Source organism: Macaca nemestrina, chromosome 8 (genome assembly GCF_043159975.1).
Source record: "Macaca nemestrina isolate mMacNem1 chromosome 8, mMacNem.hap1, whole genome shotgun sequence".
In the NCBI taxonomy this organism is placed as follows: domain Eukaryota; kingdom Metazoa; phylum Chordata; class Mammalia; order Primates; family Cercopithecidae; genus Macaca; species Macaca nemestrina.
This window is the reverse complement of record NC_092132.1, coordinates 121,684,390-121,708,183: the sequence shown is the minus strand read 5'-3', so window position 1 is coordinate 121,708,183 and position 23,794 is coordinate 121,684,390. Positions and strand designations below refer to the sequence as shown.

The 23,794-nt window shown below is 35.7% G+C and overlaps 1 protein-coding gene across 22 annotated transcripts in view; it reads left to right on the top strand.

Moving 5' to 3' along the window:
- LOC105476616 (neuregulin 1) overlaps nt 1-23,794 on the top strand; it is a 1,125,049-nt gene that overhangs the window by 1,059,700 nt on the left and 41,555 nt on the right. For 2 of the 22 annotated variants that reach the window (XM_024791170.2, XM_024791168.2), the window contains exon 1: nt 19,427-20,257. The exons of 19 other annotated variants lie outside the window; for them this stretch is intronic. In XM_024791170.2, the coding sequence (XP_024646938.2) occupies nt 20,218-20,257 (40 nt within the window). In that variant the 5' untranslated portion in view covers nt 19,427-20,217. Of the gene's footprint in view, nt 1-19,421; nt 20,258-23,794 lie in introns of those variants that run through there. One more of the 22 variants, XM_011732718.3, reaches the window with a different exon arrangement.

Sequence of the window (23,794 nt, the reverse complement as noted above, 5' to 3'; positions counted from 1 at the left end):
TCCCCTGAAATAAACAGCAACCCATGTTTGGGCGTTTGTGTTGGTAGAGATTGGCTTTTAAAGGAGAATAGATTAATGTATGATTATCTTGTCAGTATTACTATGAATTGTTCTTTTTTGAGGCAGAGTCTTGCTGTGTCGCCCAGGCTGGAGTATAGTAGCACAGTCTTGGCTAACTACAACCTCCTCCTCCTGGGTTCAAGTGACTCTCCTGCCTTAGCCTCCTGAGTAGCTGGGATTACAGGCACATACAATCCACACCCGGTTAGTTTTTGCATTTTTAGTAGAGGAGGGTTTCGCCACGTTGGCCAGGCTAGTCTCTAATTCCTGACCTGATCTGCCTGCCTCGGCCTCCCAAAGTGCTGGGATTACAGGCGTGAGCCACCATGCCAGGCCTGAATTTTCACTTGCAGAATTATCAGTCACTTCTTAAAACTTGAGGCGGGAGGAGTCAAGAAAATGAGGTGAATGATAAGGCTGTTTAGACTGTTTTTATTGTCTTACGGTCCCATTTTTGTCTTTCATTCTTCCTTCTCTCTAATGGCTGGGTTTTCAACAATAATACAGGCAAGCATAAAAGTTAGCAAATGAGGGCTAACCTACAAGTGCAAATTTAATTGGGTTTCATGTTGGTTTTCCTTAAATAAATCAACAGTTTTAACAGGGTGGCATTTAATTATATTTGTTTACAGGAATTTTTTATATTTGAATTTCTTTCATAACAGGGTTTATTGTGGTCAAAGGATAGGAGGGATGAGGAAATAATATTTGAAGACCATAAGGGCGTTCCCACCTCTGTAGTCTTATTATCTGACCTTGAAGCACTACAACATTCTTTAACTGAACCTATTAGGGGATGAACACCAACAACATAAGTCAGAAAAAGGTTTACATTGACCCCTTTGGAGTCTACATATTGTAGTAAATATTATTAGTTCTGAAATATCCTATCTGTTTGATTTCCCAAATGGTTGTAGAAATAATTTGATCTTTTTTGTGCTATGATATTTTAGAGATAGCTTGCTAATGATGTTTTTAATATTTTTCTTGTTTCCACAAATACTTGACCTGGACTATAATGCCATATTTATTATAACTTACATGCAAAGCAGTCCAGTTGTTCTGATTCCTAGACTTTTCCAGTGGGATCTGAGACATCAAATCGGAAGTTAGAAAATCAATAACGAGCTTGCAGTGAGCTGAGATCCGGCCACTGCACTCCAGCCTGGGCAAGAGAGCCAGACTCCGCCTCAAAAAAAAAAAAAAAAAAGAAAATCAATAACAGGATCAAATGAAATCAATCTTTTTTCTCCTAATAACAGTAGGTCATAAAGAATGTTCTCCTCATGTAGGAAAATGTGAAGTCAACTTCTTGTTTGTTTATTGAATCAGCTGAATATCATTTGTATATCTTTGAAGTAGCACTGTTACTTAGAATAAGAAAAATAATTATTCCTGCCACATAAACACATATAAACAAATCTTACGACTTTCATTGAAATGATTGTATTCTGTTACTTTCTTTAACTTCTACCTGTTTTTCTTCTTCCAAAACAGTTGTTTTCAGGATTCTGGGTATTGATAGGGATTTTTTTTTTAAGTAAGGGGCAGTTCTGAATGCATTATTTTATGTCTTTTTTTTTTTTTTTTTTGGTAAATTGATGGGTACAGAAAATATAATTCAGCCTGGCATGGTGGCTCATGCCTGTTATCTCAGAATTACAATCCCAGCCTATGATTCCTGTAAGTCAGGTGGGAGGATCACTTGAACCAAGAAGTCAGAGACAGGGTCTCACTCTGTTACCCAGGCTAGAGTGCAGTGAGCCATGTTTGTGCCACTGCATTCCATCCTGGGTGACAGAGCAAGACAAAGAAAGAAAAGAAAGAGAGAGAGAGAGAAGGAAGGAAGGAAGGAAGGAAGGAAGGAAGGAAGGAAGGAAGGAAGGAAGGAAGGAAGGAAGGAAGGAAGGAAGGAAAGAAAGAGAGAAAGGGAAATGTAATTCATTTTCTACTGGTCAGCAGCTCACAGGATGGAACACACTGGAATAGAAACCTGTTGTATTCTTAACTTTTACCCATGACATGGCTTGTTTTAGAATACAAACTGTTTAGAACTAAGACAGGAAAATTTAACAAAGCATTAGATACAAAAATGTTCACAACATGTATGGTCTGTTCTTTAATTTGAGAATATTTTAAGAAAATTAGTGGTTGAAATCTATTGCTTTCATTGAGGTGGTGTTACAACACAATCGATCTTTGAAAAAGTGATGGCTTCACCAGGGAAACACTAGACCTCCACCGCAGCGACTCCTGCTAAAGATGGTCTTTGCCATCGCTGCCCTTTCTGACGCCTTTGTGTTTGCTCAGATTGGCACACTGATTAATTTCAGATGCCATCAGCAAAAATGGAATATGCTGAACAAGCACTTATAAAGTAGTGGTTCTTTGTAGAACAGAGCTGTAGCCCTTCAGTAACAAAGAATGAGTCAGAGGAAATGAGTTACTTTAACAAATTGCTAGTTGCCTACCAGACATCGTAGCAAGGAATGATATATGCAAGGTGTGTTAGAGGCAATGTTTCTTTAATTTCTTCTTTCTATCTCCCATCTCCCAGTGTCCTTTGGGGAGGCAGTAGAGGTGGGAGGGACATATTAAATAAAAGTGTGACCAATTGCTGAATAATTTTTAGTGATTTGTTGAGCTGGATTAAGTGAATTTAGAGTTGAATCTTCAAAATGATCATTTCCTTTTTTCAAGAGTTTATAATCTGGATATTTTCATTTGAAGAGCGGTGATAGTATCAGGCTAAGGTTTACTAAATTGTACAAGTGGCTTTGCAGAAGAAAAAATGAAACGACTTCTGTATAATGAACTGGAAAATTAATCTACATATCATGTAAGCAAATAAAAAGCAATCATATATCTTATAATGGAACAACAGTAAGATAAACAAACAAAAGTGATAGTTAAAAATCTGTATTAAAAAGCAAATTCTGGTTTCCCAAGGCTCAAGAATTTTATGATTTCTGAAAAATACTTAAGTGTTGCCTGCACTTTCTGTGCAATAAATCTCATTATTTCATATTTTATTGCCACTACTGTCATGAAATTAATGGATCACATTTAAGTATTCCTTCTTGGAAAAATATCACTAAAATATAATATTTCTCAAGTCATAGCACAAACAAGATTATATTTATCATTTGCAGACAGGTTTTATTGGTCCTGGTGCATTTAGTTCCCCCCCACCTCCGATGTGGCCAATAAAAGCTACAGAAAGTCTCATCAATGAAATTAGTAATCTGTGGGGACAAACATACCGTTAGTGCCTGTCATTCGAGATTTGCGATCATTGACGTGTGCTTTTTATGGCCTCTGAAAATATTGGTTTGACTTTAAAAAATGTGGAGTTGTTTCTATTGTTGGATATATTTATAAAACTCTGGACATAAAAATGCTCTTTGGTAGCCACTTGAATTTTTAAAACTATATTTAATAAAATGTAGCTTTTAGGAATAGCAATCAACATGGGATAAGTGACAATGTATTTTAAGTAGCCTCTACTATCCTTGATGAAAAGTGCTAAAGTGGCAAAATGTTTGCTTTAGAGATGTGCAGAAGTAGATGTGTGAAGGACATTAGGTGTTTCTCCACTTTGAGAGGGAATCTCCTCTTGATCTAGTCTTTATTTTCCATCCCTGTGTGAACAAGGTACTAGTTGATGAATTGAAATCAGGATACCTGAAATTAAGACTTAGATGTAGCACTTTGTGATCTGCAAAAATCATATCAGATCTTGCTTAAATATGAAAATGTTTGAGTTTAGCCAAAATCACCAGCATCATTGGTGTATACCAAGTTTAACCCTGTCCTTGGAATAATAGAACTTCAAAGTTGGAAGATAAATCTTGAATAGTTTGAAGTTAAACTCTGCCTGCCGTTGCAATGAGTCCCATTGAAAAACATTTCCTACGTGTCCTCAACAAGTCTTTGCTTTCTTTAGTTACAAGGAGTTGCCCAACCTACCAAGGCTTCCCCATTTTATCTTTGACTATTTCTATATATTTCTTTTTAAAAATTATGGCCATATTTTAAGACACAGGGAGGGTAGACCCCCAGATCTAAAGGATGTTAATCTACTTAAAAGGAATTTGCTTACAGAAAGATGATCTAGCAAATGAGATAAAGTGAACTGATAAAAATTATCCAAACCCAGGTTTAGATGCCTATAGCAGTTTCACAAAAACTAAATCTTTGTCTCTAATGGATCTGAGCTGATAGCAGTGTAGTAGAGACCAAAGGTCTGTGACTGTCATGGAGAAGCCCCTTTTGGATGAAGCTTTATGGAGGATTTTCAAATGTTAATTATATTTACAAACAGATCAGATGTAGGCATAGATAGAACATTTTATATCTTCTCTCATTTATTTTTCTACTGCTAGATAAATGGGACTTATAAATATCTGAGTAGATAAACAAGAAAGAATGCATACAGTTTTATTAATTTATCTGAGAGTCTATGATAAGCTACAGGGCAAGTCAAATGGAATAGTTTTGGCATGGGGCTTGCTGTGCATATGATGGTCAGTTAGCTTTTTTCTAAGTTAAACTTGAAAACTACGAACTTTAAGAAGTGCATGGGTATATATAGGGGTGTGTGTGTGTGTGTGTGTGTAATTTTACAAGACTGTAGAATTATAAAATGACATTCGTTTTAAGGAAGATTTGATTGACAATTTCACTTAGCAACGTTAGCCTCTAATTATAACACTACAGATACCCAAATTTTAAAAATTCCTTTATAATAGTCCCTGAGACCTGATGATTGGGGTCATAAAAAAGGAATGGTAGTTTTCTTTCAGAATTTTAAATTTTCTCAAATAATACTTCACCAAATATTAGCCACACTTGTTGTATACTTTGACTCCGTTGGTCTTTAAAATGTATAGTCATAATTACTCCTATGGAATAGGGATTTCAATAGAAAGAAAGCTTTAGAAATGAATCTCCCTTTCTTTGCAGATAAATGCTATTTAATTTTCAGAGTTAATACAATTCAAATTATTTAGAAGTTTACAAGATTCTATTATAAAGCCAGTTTGTTTACTTTTTAATTCTATTATCTGAATATTCTAAACAAGTAAGAAGAAATCTATTTGTAGAGAAAACAATACCTTTTAAAGAAAAATGTATTTTGTGCTGGGCTACAATCTTATTCATCACTTGACAAATGATGCTTTTAATTCAGATGATTAGAGTAATTTATAATAAATTATTAGATATAGCAGACTTGCCATTCCATTTCTATAAAATAAAAATACACTGTAATGTTTACATTGATTAGCAATAATAACAACACATTAGTAGTAGTAACAATATATTACCTAAAATCAGTGGTAATAATGTCCTATGATAAGATCGTACAAACTTAAAAGCTAGATTTTCTTTCAAATCTTATGTCATACTTCTGAGAGAAAGATATGAGGGGGAAAAAAAGTCACTATAGCAAAACGCCTGCTCATAACTGTTTCCAGAGCAATTGAGGGGAGAAGGAAAGAATTAGTCAAAGATTGTTTCAAATTTAATATGAAATAAACTGTTACCTTTAACCATTCAGCAATGACATGGTTGTATTTCATTCCAAAGGTGTTTACAGTCATATGAGTGGGTTTCTGTATTCAATGTTACAATAATTCAACTTGGAATTTCCCATTAAATATGATATTATAAAAAAGATTTAGGTACGGCCCCCTGGTGTGTTTGAAGCTGTGCACTCTGCAAACACATATATAAAAATATATTGAATTGGTTTGTAGCATTTTGAGATTTTTTTCAGAAGGAATGTACTTTAAAAAAAAATAAGTTACTGCAGTTTTCTTTCAGAAAATTGGGCTTTTTTATTAAATAATGCTAGTCCAAACTTAAGAATAAGAATATTTAAGCCTGGCAAGCATCTTTGTTCTCTCAATAAAAAGAAAAAAATTAGAGACTCTCTTTCTCCCTGGACTCATCCCCCCACCAGCTTCTGAAGTTATATGTATGAAGTATTTTTTTTAATCTACAGGGATACCTTTTAAATAAAATATTCCTTTATTATCATAAATAATCTGTACAACAAAATAATAGTGGCAGTATTTGTAATAAAGTCCTAAAGGTTAAATCATCCTTATTATACTTAACATAATCCAAAAGACTCCTAATTAAGTTTTCCTTTCTGAATTTATAGTATCTTGATCTACAATAATTTTGGTGATGTTCTCAAATGTTCTTATATCTGCTTCTGAAATAGTAAAACAGATTACTGAAAAAGACCTCTGAAACAAAGCAAATAAAATAATGCATGGAAGGAAACAGCTTTTAGTCTTATCTCTAATGGAATCATGTTATTGAGTATTCTAAATTATGGAAAATGTCAAAGGTCATTTAGAGCCAGACCTCATGTGAAGAGTTCTTAACTTGAATTGGCTTCAGAAAAAGAGGTCCATGAAACTCCAAAATTGTATGCTTCGTTTTTATTTGTACATGTAAACAAAAATTGATAGCTTTCCCCAGATTCTGAAAGGAGTCCTTAACTCTCAATAAAAACGTCCTCTGAAAATATTCAAGACATTTGAGTAGGGACTTTGTGGTCAGAGATCTGAGTTTGAATCTCAGCTCTGCTGTTTTCCACCTGTAAAACTCCTAATCTGTCTGAGATATTATTTACTTTCTAATAAGTGCAGGTAAATAATACAGAATTTACAGGTTATTGTGAGAGCCTATGACATCATGTATATTTTTGCCCTGGCATATTGAAGTCACATAATAATGCTTTCCTTTCTTTCAGTTTCTATCCTCTAAGATGACAGGAATGGTTAGCTAAAGCAACTGGGTGTTAACACGAGGGTTCCTTCTCTGTTGCTCGTTATCACACATGGGTACATATAACACTGACTGCCTATAGGAAGGAGTCAGTACCTGGGACAGCTTTCCCTGGTGGATTTTTTATGATGGAAAGCAACCACATTAACTGCAATATGGCCCAGGGTGACACTTGACATCTGTATGTTTTATTTTTATTAAAAAAGTAATTTAAAATATTGCCTTTTCTTTCTGTTATGGAAGGAAATGTAAGAATGTTGACTGTTCACTAAGCCAAAGATTCCCTTTTTGCCTTCAAAGCTTTTCTCAAGGACATTAAACACTCTTCCTAATTACTTTTTATTGATTTCTTGACATTTCTACTCAGCATTGACTGCTTATTTTTAGGAAACAAAGAAGCCTAAGTGAAAAATGTTAATGGTGCATTTGAAACTACAAAGTTCAATATTTTAATCACACCTCTTATATGTAATCGTAGGTAAAAACGACGTAACATTTTTGCCATGTGCCTCAGCTCTCTTATCACTGAAGTAAATAGAAAATTCTGTGATTCTCAGATTTCTTCTATAACTTTAACTTATTTTGAACAAACCTGTGACTTACCTTGCCATATTTCAAATTTTATTTCTATTATTATTATTCATTTTTCTTTTTATTTTTTTGAGACAGGGTCTCACTCCATTGCCCCAGCTGGAGTACAGTGGCATGAACTGTAGCCTCCATTTCCTGGGCTCAAATGATACTCCCACCTCAGCCTCTCAAGTAGCTGGTACTACGGGCCCACACCACCATGCCTGGCTAATTTTTAAATTTTTTTATTTGTAGAGATGGAGTCTGGTACTACTATGTTGCCCAGGCTGGTCTCGAACTCCTAGGCTCAAGCAATACTCCTGCCTCAGTCTCCGAAAGTGCTGGGGTAATAGGTGTGAGCCAATGACATATTTTATTATATATATATATATATATTTTTGTCTCAAGAGGTTCTGAGAACATGTGCGTCTGTATTTCAAATTTTAAATGGGTTAAGATAAGGCTTGGCATAGTCAGTTGAATAAAATTCAGTAAAAAATCAACAGAATACTGAAGAGACTGATGAAAATTACACAAATTAAGTCACATTTTGCATTCTTCTTCCAATTTTGCAGTTGTTTGCCATTAGTAAACACTTTAAATATGTCTGCCGCTCTGATTTTTAGCATTATTTTTGTTAGGATAACTATGTAAAGCAAGTCTGATTAGATGATCCTCATATGTAATTTAACCAAACAAAAGTTAACTATTTAGAACAGCCCATTTATTTAAATGTTGCTCATTTAAATTACCTAACAGTCAGGAATTAACTTTTAATTAAGGAGTGCTACCATCAGACCTATTTTTAAGAGTTTCTTGTGCATGATTTGCATATTATATACAAATGAGGTTGAAGAAAATTACAGGTCAACAAAATGAACCTAACATTAAATGTCCCTGGAGATAATTTTTTTATTTTATATAATTTGTGTGCATCTCTTATAGAGATACTTTTTTTATCTTTTCTCCCTATCTCTTTGCTGTATACAATCAGCTTTTAAAGGATCTAATGGTATTAATTTTGCATTGGGGTCAATCAGAGATCTTATGCAAATATTAAATATTGCACAGGCATCATAACTAAATTCAGCATTGCATTTGGAATAGTTCCTATTGCCATAACTCCCTGATGATGTTTATAACTCAGCATATTTATATTTGTATGTGCATTTGTATGTATATGCATTTCTCTTTGGTCTCATAAAAAAGTAAAGTGTGTATTTTTTTTCTAACTACAATCATTATGAAATGAAAATTAAGTTGTTTTTAAGACATATTTTTTAAAAGGAAAATGATGATCATCTGAGTGGAGGTTAAATAGAATCCCTTATAACACTCTGGCGCTACGTGGTCACATCATTGAATTTCTGATAACTTTCCTATTATAATTTAGTCTAACTATTCAAGATAAGTTTAGTTTTCTAGTGTTTAGGAAAGCTTAATGAAAACTATAAGACAACAGACAACTAAAAAACTAGATAGATAGATAGATAGATAGATAGATAGATGATTGATAGATAGATAGATAGATAGATAGATAGATAGATAGATAGATAAACTGAAACAGACAACAGAAAGCTAGATAATGGAGACTGAACATTTTCCATGAGTGAAGACTAAAATGCATCAGTTTGACTCACATGGGCCTCCTGCTAAGAATGCACAACCTAAAAGTAATATTTTAAGTCTCATTCTCTGACAATATGGTTTGCAAACATAGAGAAATATTCAGATGTAGAATATGGCTTCTCTAATGGCCTCGTTTGTTTGTTTGTTTGTTTTTAACTACAAGGTGACATTTATAGTTCTGGAATGAAAAAGGCATGACAGGGCAGGATATTTCAGTGACTGTATTATAGGCCTAGCAAGTAACCTGCCTTGGAATTCCTCTTTATTATTTTGAGAACAAAGGCATGCCATTTATCTTTTTTCAGCCTCAGTTTGTTTGTTTGTTTTCAACTTTGAGAAAGTGTCACCTATTTCTTAGGATTATTGTAAGGACTAAAAGTGTTAAGATGCTAGAATGTCTGGCACATAGTGGATATTTAATGAATGTCAGTTTATCTTGTCTTAGCTAAGAATTTTCATGCTTTACTATACAGATAACTCTTGATTTTATCTGCATTCATTTCTTCTCCAAAAAAGGGAACCAGAAAGAAGAGAAGCAAAAGATATATCTTTACAATGCCTAGCTAACATTATCAATGGCAGACACCTACTGGCCGTGGTGAATATGATTTCTACTTCAAAAGACGAGATTACTGTAAAAAAGCATTGTTACACTATCGAGTTATGCTATAATGTTATGCTATGAAGTTGTTATGCTATAAAGAGGAAAGAAGATGTTTAAGAACAAAACATGCTATCCAGAGCACACCTCCATTTTTGCAATTACAGAATGTCTTCTTTCTTTGCTTCTCATTTCTCTGGTTCTTCCCTTGTGACCTACCTTGAAGATCACCTGTAACCAGAACATGTAACCAGAACATGATAAATTGTAACCAGAACATGATAAATAGCATGCCCAGTAGAAATGGTAGTTGTGAGCACATTTAAAGTGCTTTGTGATGTTTTACTCTCAGCTGTATTGAAATATAGTTGGTGATGACTTATTTTAGAAATATGACTATTAAGAATTAGTACATTTATTTCTTCAATAATAAGAAAACTAACAGAATGGTAATCCCAGAATCTTAGTTCTACTTTTAACATTTCACACCCAGTAAGTTGGATAATGGATGGCAGGGTGAATCTACATAGGTAATAAGTCTGACATGGCCCTTTTCCTTATACTTTTCTCCTTGAGTCAATAATGACTTTGATGGTTCAGTCTCTCTGCACTTTATAGAAACCATATCCCAAACAGTATTTTCTAGACATCAGTTCTAGCATGTGAAAGAATCCGGATAGCCTCTCCAATTTTTATGCTTCTGGGACAGAAAAGTGTTTATCACAGGTAACGATGATAATCCAATTAAATTTGTTATGCCTTTCTTTACTTTCAAAGTTAATTTCCATTTTTCCATTTTGGATGCTGTGTTTTATGGAAATTGCCTATAAAGAGTCTAGTAGCCTTACATGTAATGGTAAGCAGGCATATTTGGTACCTTTTTTATTTTTTTATTTTTTTATTTTTATTTTTTAGTAAAAGGAGTAAGTAGGGAGCAAGTGAGAAGTGAAGGGTAATTTAGTATGTCTCTTCCTATTTGGCAGCAATGGCACATGTTATTCAATCTTTAAATAATTTTTAAGGAACTTGTCTCTTACCATAAATTATGCCTGGAAAATTAGAAGTGCTACACATAAAAATTCTGTCTTTGGAATTGGTACAGATCCATGTCAACCTCGTTAAAATGATGACTTCTCATCTAACTTCAAATATTCATTTTTACCTTATTAAGTCATAGAGTTTAGCTAAGCACTGAGGGTATGTCCTTTTTGTTATTTTGATTCTGAAATCCTCCTGATGATTTTTAGGGTAGTTATGGTTAAGGTTTTGGTGCCACGCCTGATATTTCTTACCATTACTATGATAGTGATGGATTTCTTCTGTCTGGACCTCTGCTCTAGTGGTTCTCTGATCTAAGCATGGTTGGAACTTTGTACTGACCTCATGCTATGCCTAGTCACAGAGCTTGTAAAATACAGCTGAAGTTTTATTAATTCAGCTATATCTCTTATCTCTTGGATCATTCATGACTCCTCTGTCAGAGTTGTGAAAGTGGTCAGCTTTGTTATGTTGAGCCTGAAGCCCTGGTCCCACAAATCAAAAGACCACGTGACTCAATTCCCAGCTCAGTCATCTTTTCTCTTTCGACCTTTGTGTATATACTTAGTGTACCTGTCTCTCGAAAGTGATTCCAGCAACATAGATTACATACCCCACTTAACAGATAAAATTTCATTAGACTTATCAACGAAGTTCCTTTGTTGCCATATTGCTGTTACGATAGTCCTATATAGGAAACTCCAGCTTCCCATCAGGATTTGAAGCTAGACTTTACCATAAATTGCAACAGCTGCCAGCCTGTTGACCCAAGAAATGTGGTGCATTCAAAAAGAAGGAACAAACTAAGGCAAGTAACCAGCCCTGTACAACAAAAATCCTTCTGGTTTCGGTAAACTATCCTGTGACTATCTAACTTTAGTCCTTGAAGGTTATTACGCCTTATTTACCTTACAAAACTGGCATCCTAGACCTTCCTAATTGAGTTGAACTTCAAATTCACTGTCTAAATCCTAAGAAATGCTGAATTTTCACAAACCCCAAATCCTGCCTGCTCTCTCCTTTTCTCCCATACATCCACCATCAGATTATATTTTTGTTTACTTTCTCTCTGATAATTCGAGTAAGTTAAAAAAAAAAAAAGTGTGGCCAGAATTTTCTGTTTTCTGTGGATATTACTGTGGGATTGCCCATGCCTAGTTCCAACTTTTAAATAAATATATATAATAATATATTTATGTTATAAATATAATATATAATATACTATATAATTAATATATAATATATTTATATAATTAATATATAATGTAGTATATAATTAAAATCTAATATATATTTATAACACAAATATATATAATATTATATTCATATATATATATTTTTTGTTTTGTTTTGAGACAGAGTCTCGCTCTGTCACCCAGGCTGGAGTGCAGTGGTGCGATCTCAGCTCACTGCAACCTCTGCCTCTTGGGTTCAAGCGATTCTCCTGCCTCAGCCTCCCAAGTAGTGGGGATTGCAGGCACACACCACCATGCACAGCTAATTTTTTTGTATTTGGTAGAGACAGGGTTTCACCATGTTGAGCAAACTTGTCTTGAACTCATGACCTCAAGTGATCCGCCCACCTTGGTCTCCCAAAGGGCTGGGATTACAGGTATGAGCCACCACACCCAGCCAAGCAGAAATATTTTGATGCTATTAATGCATTTGTCATTTCTATTCTGTTTCATCCATGTGTTCTGCTTGTTGACCTTTGTAGTAGTCATTTACAGTGAAAATAATTGACAAATGAAATGGAGTTGTGTTCTTTAAAACAAACATACAAACAAAAACAAAAAATGAAAACAGACAAATGAACAAAATGGCCAAGTAGGTGTTTAAAGGCTTAAATAGAGCAAAGAATAAAATGATATTTTTTTAAATGTTAAAGAATGATGATGTGTTTTAATACTATTGTTAACTAATGAATCAATTTATGTTTAGTCTGCTTAAAATTATATTTGGCTTCAAGATGGACTACTGCTATCAATTGATTAGACTGAAAACAAACAAACAAAAAACTAGACAACACAAATGGGGGAAAAATAATGAGATGTCTTGGACACTTTCCTGGCTGTAGGAAAAGAGCTTTGATAACAGGAGTGATGAGATATAATTAAGCACAAAGTAACTTACATGCTTATTTATCAGTGAATCCTTCAGTTCCAGATCATTTCTTCTACAAAAAAACTAAAGAATAAAAAGCAGCCTTTCAGTCACTGGGTGACAGGATACACTTTGATTTTTCAAGGAAAGGAAACCCACAGTCACAGGCACACACATACACACACACAAACGCACACATGCACACGTACACATTCATGCACAAGCTCAAGCACATGGACACACAGTACTTTGGCAATTAGAGTGTTAGCTCCCCCAGCATGAGCTTCAGACCAGACTCAGTGGCTGTGATAGACCCCTGTAGCCATCTGACAGATTTTGATAAGCAGCATGAAGGGCCAATGAAGGATTGCTGATGTTTTTTAAGACAGGCTCTTGCTCTGTTGCCCAGGCTGGCGTGTAGTGGCACAAACATGGCTCACTTTAACCTTGAACTCCTGGACCTCAGTTTCCCAAGTAGCTGGGATCACAGGCACGCACCACCATGCTCAGCTCATTTTTAAAATTTTTGTAGAGATGGGGCCTCACCATGTTGCCCAGGCTGGTCTTGAACTCCTGGGCTCATGCCATCCACCCGCCTCAGCCTCTGAAAGTGCTGGGATTACAGGTGTGAGCAACTACACCCAACTGGATTGCTGAACTTTTATAACATGTCTCTGTGAACTAAGATCCTTTGAACTACCACCATTGTATTCCTAGGACTTGGTGTGACCTCAGTAGAGCAATGACTCACTTCCCTCAGGTTTTCAGACTTGGAGGAAAATCCAAGGGTCCATTTGTAGTATAATGCTAGGCATGAAAGGCGTGAGGAAATGATAGGAGCCTCCAGACAGAAGAGATCTCCCATCTGTGACTGATGTCTATTGAGAGACAATGCTATCCCTGTGATTGAAGTTCTAACACACCGAAAAAGTATGAAACCAAGAAAAGTCTCTGACTCTTTCAACAAAAGTGTTCCATATTTCAAAAATTTTCAGAAGTAAGGATTTCTTAAGGGAAAAGCCCTGAATACATCAGGCTTTTTTTTTTTTTTTTTTTTTTGTTTTTTTTTTTGTTTTTTTTTTTTTTTTTTTTGAGATGGAGTCTTGTTCTGTCACCCAGGCTGGAGTGCAATGGCGTGATCTCGGCTCACTGCAGCCTCTGCCTCCCTGGTTCAAGTGATTCTCCTGCCTCAGCCTCCTGAGTAGCTGAGTAGCCTCCTGAGGCATGCACCACCACACCCAGCTAATTTTTGTATTTTTAGTAGAGATGGGGTTTTGCAGTGTTGGTCAGGCAGGTCTTGAACTCCTGACCTTGTGATATTCCTGCCTCAGCCTCCCAAAGTGCTGGGATTACAGGCATGAGCCATTGTGCCTGGCCTACATCAGGCCTTTTTAAAGAATAGGATCAGAGGTCTTGTTTCTTCTTCTTAGCAAGGTCTTGTTTTCCTGGCAAGGCCTTGCTTTCTGCTTAGAGGCATCACTACAACAAGCCTGTCATCTGTCAACTTCTGAATCCCTTGGTGGGATTCAGAATTGTAACCCCTGTGCATGTCTCTCCATTATGGGAGTCACTGGATTCTGTGGTTATTGAATTAGAACGTGCCTCACTAGGTGTTGGCTATGCCTATTTGAGCTGAACTAGAAATACAAATTCCTGCTACACATATTTCATATTGCAAAGTGTTCTACTTTTTGAAAGCTTTTGAGTAAATGGCAAATCTCAACTGAAGACTTTGACTCTTCTCCAGGAACTACATTGACTATACAAGGAACTGAATTGGAAGAATGAACACAGCCTAGCATTTGGTTTTGAATGCTTTGATTTCTTAGGTGGCTTTGTAGTAATGGATGGAAAGAACAAAGATCTGTATTAAACACATGCTTGCAGCGCCTACAAAAATGGTTTATGTTTTAAAAGAAGAGGGGGAAGACCTCAGTCATTCTGAGTTATTACAGCTCCAGGAGATGGAAGTGTTTTATTAGCCCATGTACATGGATAGATACAGTGCTACCAGGAAAAAACTAATAAATTATAACTAAGGTCCTATGTATGGACCTTAATATTCCTTGTGTCTGACGATGCGGGAATTTAGCCAGGCAAGCTGAGATAAGGCCCTGACCTTTGCTCTACTTTTTATGATCTTCTTCCACATGCCCTTTTTTGGTTTAACTATAACCAAGATGATTTCCATTAGATTTTTCTAACAACTGCATGATGTGTGTGTGTGTGTATGCGTGTGTGTGTGTCTGTGTGTGTGTGTGTGTGTGTGTGTGTGTGTGCGTAGCAGCAAGGCCAGATGATAACAGCAGGATGCATAACCCCAATTTTTTTAATATTATGTAATGTAGAAAAGGAGTGCACACACCTGTTTGCTTCCTTCCCATTGAACAACATTAGGTTGAACGCCAACAATAGAAAAACAGGTGCTTTTTAGGTTTGGATGTGGAGCCCCAAAAATTAAAAAAAAAAAAAAAAAAAAAAAGAAAGAAAAAGCACAGGGCTTTAGAGAAGGCTTCTTTAGGCATAAAGTTAATTTATCATTTTGGCCCTGTTCTGCTAAAGATACAGAATTTGCAGCAATTCTACCTCCTCATGGCCTATTTCTCTGACCTAAAATGTGTATTTTCTTTACAGAAATAAGAATTATTATGACCAGCTAGTCCTGGGGTTGGATGGGGGCAAGAAAAAAAGAAAGGTGTTTTCTTTAAGTAAAGCACTTAAAATTATATGTTTTTTTGAAACCTGGTTTTATTCCTGTTCAGATTGGTCATGAGTGAAATGACATAGAGTACTTAAAAGAGTTAGATTTTCATGTGGTATTTTGTTACTATAGAATTTGTACTGGAAACCTAAAAAACGGCAGATATACATTTAATAACACATTGTATTACAAGGAGAGATGTTTTGCTACTCTGATCGCGAACTTGGGAACAAGGAACTCCTGGGAGTTGTGGGAAAATATCTGGACTGAAATTAGCCAAGTGTTGTGGAGCAAGATTCATATGCTCAAACCTACTTTTACTGCTTCATTGCTTTCTATGCAGCAATTTTTGGCCTCAGTGAGGAAAATGTTGTGTTTGTGGAAACATAAACTATTTATGTCCACAACCATCACACAAACACAGAACTGCAGTAATTTGGCTAAATAGTATATAGCAACGTGCAGTCTGGGGTTTTAGAGAGGCGTGTTTCAAGCTGCACGTGCGACATTCTAAGGAATATTAGTCAGGCTTTTTGCCTGCAGAGCCACTGTTCAAAGAGGCCTGGCTCAAACCCGAAACACTTGGAAGATTGTCTAAATCCTAGAACCCATTTTTTGCTGTACTTTCAGGGAAGCTCCTTGCTGCAAAGTACTGAAAGTTTAGATTGTTTAAAACATTAGTCAGAAATCATTTCCTGGAGTGAAGATGCTTCTCTAACTCATAGGCACATCACTGCCTTCATCATCTGTGTACAAAACATATCATTTCAAGCCAATTATGGTATTGTCCATCTTAATGGGATCCTTTATATCAACAGACATGTAGTCTAGTGAGATTAGGAAAGCACAGTGACAACTTTAGCTGTAACAGACGTTTTAGTTTTACCAATGAGTATTGAATATTGAGAATGGGCCTCAGTTCCTCTGTTAACATGATGAGTGTTTCATAGATTGCTTGAAGAGTAATGAGAAAATGTGTGATAAGCAGTTTGAATGCCTTAGAAACAGGTGCAGCACAAGGTGTGAAATACAAAGGAACTCCAGCAGTTAGCTCTTCTCAAATTTTAATGTATATAAATACAGTGTCATTTCCTGAATATGATCCCTATTCTTTTTCCATCATTTTCTTGCAAACACTGTTATCCTCAAACCCTCTTCTACTCTCACTTCCTTCACTTGTCTCATCTCCATGTTTTCCCCTTCCAAAGGCTGTAGAATAGACCATTCGTTTAATTAATTATGACCCTACTCAAAAGCATAACTCTCTTCATGGCCTACATATTAAACATCAGTTCCAACCCGGTTATCAAGGGCTTCTCTGGTATGAATGCATTATTATTTTATAGCTTCATTAACTTCACCTCCTTATTTATAATCTATGTCCTAGTCAAATTGAACTGCTGCCTTTCACCACCAAACATGACATTTACTTTCTTACCTCTACATTTATGTGGTTTTTCCCTTTAGTGGAATGCCATCTTCTCCCACAACCATAGGCCAAATTCACCTTCTTAATGTATGACTCTTTTAATATAGTTCCCATTCTCACATTTATTGTTAGATTCATGCCTGACTGACCTGATTGATATTTTCTGTTGCTGCTGTGAATATGATCACATAATTTCCCTGGGTTTTCTTGATAGTTACTACTGGTATCCAACCATATCATCTCCAGATAGTGATTATTTTATCTTCTCATTTTCTAAAGTTATCTCTTAATTTTTTAATTCCTGCCTTATTGCATTGGTTAGAACTTTAAGACCAATGCTGAATAGTAGCACTGCTAGTCAATATCCTTCACTTGTGTTTGACATTCATGAAAATCTCTTCTAGAGTTTCACTGTTAAGGATCATTTAGATTATTAGCTAAAAGCAGATATTCTTAGATGATACAGAATATTATTCTAGTTTTACAATACAAAGACATGTTTTGAAAAACCTAAAATCATTATATTTTTGCATTTTGGCATTTTAAATATAAATATAAGCATATATTTAAACAAGTACATATATAATATCCATTTAAACATGTATATTAAAAACCTGAAAATGCAAAGGATTGTTTAATGAACCTCCATGTAACCATCAGCAGTTACCAGTTTTGTTTCATCTTAATCCCTGTCATTTCTCTTCTCTCTTACTATTTTGTAGCAAGTCCCAGACATCTTATCATTTAGTATATAAATATTTCAGTATGTATCTCTAAAAGATAAGGACTCTTCTATTTTTAAATATAGCCATAACACAATTGGCACACATAAAAATTAATGATAACCCCTTAACATTATTATTCATTATCTAATCCATGATCAGATTTCCTACATTTGTAGCTGTTTAAATCAGGATCTGAATAAAATTCACAACCATTGTGATTGGTTGCTATATTTCCTAATGCTCTTTTAAGTGTTGATATTTGAATTTTTCTCCTTTTTTCACTCTTTGTTTGATTCTAGCCCTGGCTCCTTTTGTCTCCTTTTTCCACATTTAACTTTTTTTAAAGAAACCAGGTTATTTGTCCTGTAAAGTTCTCTGGGTTTTATTGCATCTCCTCTTGATGCCACTTAATATAGTCCCTGTAGGTTACATGTATGTGGATGTTTGATTAAATTCAGGTTTGATTTTTAAGGATAATACCTAATAGTTTTATAAAAATTGACTTTCTAATTTCATCAAAGGTTGATTCATTATCCATTGAAATGACCATATGGCTTTTATTTGTTGATGTGCCATGATGTTTTTTTTTTTTCATTTGTTGAATAAGATAATGAATTTACCTTATGATTTCTCTCTTTTGACCTTTCAGCTACTTTCATTTCTAAATGGGCTTTAGTTGATGAATAAATTAACATATGTCATTAAATGTCACATGGTAAATTCAGTAGCTTGTTGAATAACTGAATCCTTGATTCTTGTTGGATATTCAGTCCTCTTTGTTTTGATTTGTTTTGTTTGGTATGAAAGACTTGACTAGTTTGGAAAGTGACAGGTTAACATTTTCTACATTGACATGACCTTCTTCCACCCAAAATGATCCTGGTAGAAAATGCAGAGTATAGTGTGCCTTCCACATTTAGCCTGGTGAGATCTATAAATATATCAAATTAAGCCAGTCAAATGGCCTGCTGATATTTGCTTTGCAGGCTAGACAGATTGTACTCCTTTAGAATCTAAGTATTGATGGAAAAGGATTCAAGGGACAGCTTGAAAGTTTGTGGACTCCGGCTATGGAAATTTTATACTCATATAAAACTGTCAGTGATTAGTAGAAAATATATAGCAGAACTGTGTTTCTGGAATTGGATTCTCAGCTAAGAAAAGATTATTGGCTTTGTGAAAAAGAAAATGTAACTTTCTTGTAACTCCATTTAGTCAATTATCCACTATGGGAAGATACTTTTCTTCTTTGGAAAAGCTATGACATCCTCCAAGGTATTTGTATCATTGAGATGTTTCTCCTAAGAAATAGTAGACTTAGCATGATTAGACTGTGTCATGAGTAAAACGCACTGTCTGAAAAACAGAAAAAAAAACCCAGCAACTTGTAGGTTTGAAAAATAACCTTTCCTGGCAATCTTATTTTTCTAAGGATAACACTGTCTAATGACACCAAATCATTTGCTCAGCAACTGCTGGGAACTTAGAATCTGCTTTCTGTTTAGCTACAAATGAGATCAGTGTTACAACAAAAATTATAATTTTGTTTTATGAGGAGAAACACCGAAAGGTCACTTCATTCTGCTGAATAGGAAGAAATAATATCAGGGTCTGCCCAGAGACCTTGTAAGGGAGAGAGGAATCTTACGCACTTAGGAAGCATTTTCTAATTCACTTATGTGACCTTGGGCAGCCTTCCCCGTGCACTTTTGTGAATTCTTAGCTAGAGATATTTTATTAAAGATTGCAGAACTATTCTTTTGAGATTATCTGTATCCTCCTTTAAAATATAGGATAAACTATAAAATGTGCTAAGATCCTTGATAGTCCTACCATTCTATATGTGTTTGAACAATGCCAAAGCCCAAGTTCATCAGTTAAACCAGTTAATCTCCATTGGCCCTTGGTGTCAACTTGTTCTTTGGACAAAGTGTCACCTTGTAGGAAGTCTGTAAACCTCTAAGTGCTCCCAGTGTATTAGCTAAGTCCTGAGTTCCATGGAGTTAGATGCCCTAATTCTGCTTTAGAAAGTCCTGGTTCCATTAGTGGTCTCCTGAGAATTCTTCTGGCTTCCCTTTTTGTTTCTTGAGCAGAGTTCAGTCAAGGAGAGGTCAAGAGAGATGATATGTTACTTCCAGTCACTGTATTGGCTCTGGGAACCTCCAACTCTAGGCAGGTTTCTTTGATCTTCTCTGGTCACTTTCTTTCCTTTTCAAGTACATATTTGCTATTCAGCAAAGGATTAAATGACTTCTCAGGAAAAAATGCCAACCTAGAATGACAAGGCTTCCGTGATTCTGAGCCTGACTCTGAACCTTTCCTTTGGAAAACTAATGACTCCACCTATCATTCCCTTGGCATTTAGAGAAGCTACATTAGGTGGCACAGCTCTTTCTACTCAGCTTCTGCTACAGAGCTTCATCTTCAGGAGCCATCTCAGCATTTTTTCCCCAGTAGGACTTCAGTCTGCTCATTATACCTAATTGCAAAAGAGCTATATTCAGAGCAAGAATAATAATTTCAGATTTTTTAACTGGACATCAAAGAGCAGGAAAGTATGCAGATTCCTAAACACATAAGCATTGAAGATATTACAGGTAAGGTTAAAAAAAAATCCTGTAATTTTGTAGTGACTAGAAGTTTAATTTTCAAATATTTAAAATGTGCATATTTTATTAAGCAAATGGTGTAGAGTTATTTAGTTTAATTTTCTGTAAGTAACTCATAAAGAATTGTCCTAAAAGCTGTGGGTGAGGACTAATTCATTCAAGGGAAACAGGATCTAATGATTGCTTTGTGGGGTATACACTGTATACTCATGCTAATTCCTGCTAATTGTCAAAGAAGAATAGTGGCTTTTTATCAGCAGTTTGCATTTGTGTAATGGTCCTGGTCTACTGGTTTTGTCTCCTTCACTGATAAGGAAAACACCATTTAAAACAAGCAAGAAAAGCAAGCCATCCTTTACAGCATTATTTTTTTAGCCTGTCTTGAGAAGAAAAAAACCCAGCAGTCTACGGGAAATACTGTTTGATTCCATGGGAAAATATTTAGTAACAAGCAGAGAACACTTGATTATTTCTCAGCTATTTATTCTGCATATTTACAAAATGGACAATAGTATTATTTCCAACATCTTAAGTTGTAAACAAAGTTAATATTACATTTCACATACCATGGACATGACACTATTTTAAAATATTTTATACTTTAAAAAATTGTTATGATAACACATAATATATAATATTGTGAGTAAGTTTAATTCTTGTAATTTGGAAATTCGGTCAGAAATATTAAAGAATTGTGTAGATCTTGAAAGGATAAAATAATCATGCATTTATACTAATTTCTCTTAAATTGTTCAATTTTATTTTATAAGGAAATTAAGTGGTTATACATTTTTGACAAGTAGTTTTGATAAAGTTAAACATAGATTATTGATATTTACTTAATGCTTTATAATCATTCAGTGATTGTCACTCCAAGTTAGGCCATCTTTTTTCATATTTTGCAGAAGAATAATTTCCTAAGAAACAACTATTGAGGCTTGGTTATATATGTAAAATTTCAGTCTGGACAGAATTTCTTTTTTTACTTTTGTTTGCTCAATATTTATGTCATCAGTAATAGTAACAGTATCATATATTTGTGTGGAGTATTGGCAACTTACAAAGTGTTTTAATAAACTTGGCAACAACCCTTTGGTATCTCATTTTGGGGTATCTCATTCTAAGGCAGGTAGATAGAGAGAAGTCCCACAGCTAATAATTGGCAAATTGTGCCTTGGACCTGATTCTTCACAGCCAACTTCAGTGTTCATTTCACTACATTTTATCTATGAAGGTTTTCTTCTAGGGAGAGTTGGTCATGGTCTTACAGTTTTTAACCCCAGTGATTTTGGTTGTTATCATTATGTCTTGCACATAATAAATAGTCACTAAAGAATATGGGTCAGGCGTGGTGGCTCACGCCTGTGATCCCAGCAATTTGGGAGGCTGAGGCGGGCGGATCACGAGGCCAAGAGATGGAGACCATCCTGGCCAACATGGTGAAACCCCATCTCTACTAAAAATACAAAAAAAAAAAAAAAAAATAGCTGGGCATGGTGGCTTGTGGCTGTAGTCCCAGCTACTCAGGAGGCTGAGGCAGGAGAATTGCTTGAACCTGGGAGGCAGAGGTTGCAGTGAGCCAAGATAGCGCCACTGCACTCCAGCCTGACAACAGAGTTAGACTCTATCTCAAAAAAAAAAAAAAAAAAAAAAAAAAAAGGATTGTGGAAGGAGGTGATGAAGGAAGGAAGGAAATAAGAAAGGAGGGAAAGAAGGAAGGAAGGTAAGAAAGAAGGGAGGGAGGGGCAGGCTGGAAGGAAGAAAGAGGGAGGGCGTGAAGGAAAGAGGGAGTCCTGTTGTGTGGTAAAGGATTTTTGGAGCCCCTAAATGATGATAGTTGTCCCCAAGTTCTCAGCTGTTTCAGAGAACTGTCCAGCTTCCCCCGCAATTATCATTTGTCCTGACCTTTTTTGCCAAGGCAGACCAGGTCTAGAGTAAAATACTACAAAATACATTCTGTGGTATTAAAAAGGAATGGCCAAAACCGTAATTACTTTTGCACCAACCTAATAGTAAGTTACTGCTTTACCTTATACTTTCTTGCTTATAATACTGTAGTTGCTGACATACCAAAGAAAGTGTGTTTGGGATAAAGTGGTCACATAAATGGCAAACATCAAAGTAACGTCAGATTTTGTAGTGTTTCTGATCGCTGTTCATTTAGTAGTCACTAGAAGATAACTCCCAAATTGTGAAAAACTAGCCACAAATCGCAGGGAGACAAGGTTTAGGAAGCCCTGAATGAGTGAGAGCTACTTCACCTCCTTCCTGGAACAACTATTGCGAGGGGGGTCGTCTTTTATATATTGAAACTTATTTTATCTTCCAAATTTTAGTGTACCTTTAATACAGCTCCTCCCACCTCCCCGAGAAAGAATGCTGTTTGCTCTGTTTGGCATAGGACCCTTTGTGTCTGTTTCATTATGTCCTGGTTGAATGACCAAATGGAAACTGATTTAGGAATACTGAGTGTGTACGGCACAGAGAAAAAATATCACTGCAAAATTTATAGGCCTGTGTAAGACTGTCAGGGCACTGTGTTCAAAAAAGGAGAGCAAAAGGAAACCTGGCGAAAATCTGAAGGGTGTATAGAGCACCATCTCCATCCTGGGTTCTTCTGACAGTTATAGCTTATTCCTGTGCTTGGCTGCTGGTTTGGAGCAGCTGCTTCCAGTCAGTTAACACTTCGCATCACCTGGGAGCGCATTGCTGCCTTACAATTCGTGATCATTTTTTGATCTCACTACTGCTAAAGGATAAAAGTGCTAAGCATAATAATCCATAACTGTATGAGATACTTGCTACTTCATTTCCTTCCAAGAATCAGTTTGCTGTCAAATATCCCATTTCAGGTAATGATCTAAGAATTTTTTAAATGAATATGTCAGAGCTAGGGGCTTCAGGATAGCATTACAAGGATAATCATTTCAGGGAGATATATTTTTAAGGCCTTTTAAAAAAGGGTTGTTTCTAGTTTTTAACATATTTGTTCATCTTATTTTGATGATCTCATAAGATCAGAAATTCTAAGGAAGAGGTATGTCTGTGTGTTGCTTATATCACTGCTATTTTTTATTGTTAGTTTACATTTTATAAGGAGTGTCTACATTTTGGGGGGAGGTGGAATGTTGGTTTTGTCGTTTTTAGCAAAAGCCTTGGCGTTTGTCCTGAGAGAGCCCATGCAGTGTTTGCTGTTCAGGATGCATGAAGGGTAATCTTTAGCAACCTGTCAGAGATGCAAAGGCCACTAGGGTCTGCTTGAGGTTCAGAGTTCCTCTGCAGGACTGCATGGTGACAGCACACCACAGTGGCCCATTCAGCACTGTCACCTGGGGCAGCAAGGATACCCTGCTCCATTTGTCATCCCATGGAATTCTGTCAGCAGTTGAAAGCCTTTAAGCACAAAACCTTTAACATTCAAGGTAAACTTCCTAATTTTTTTTTTCTTTTTTTTTTTTTTGAGACGGAGTCTCACTCGGTCATCCAGACTAGACTGCAGTGGTGCGATCTCAGCTCACTGCAACC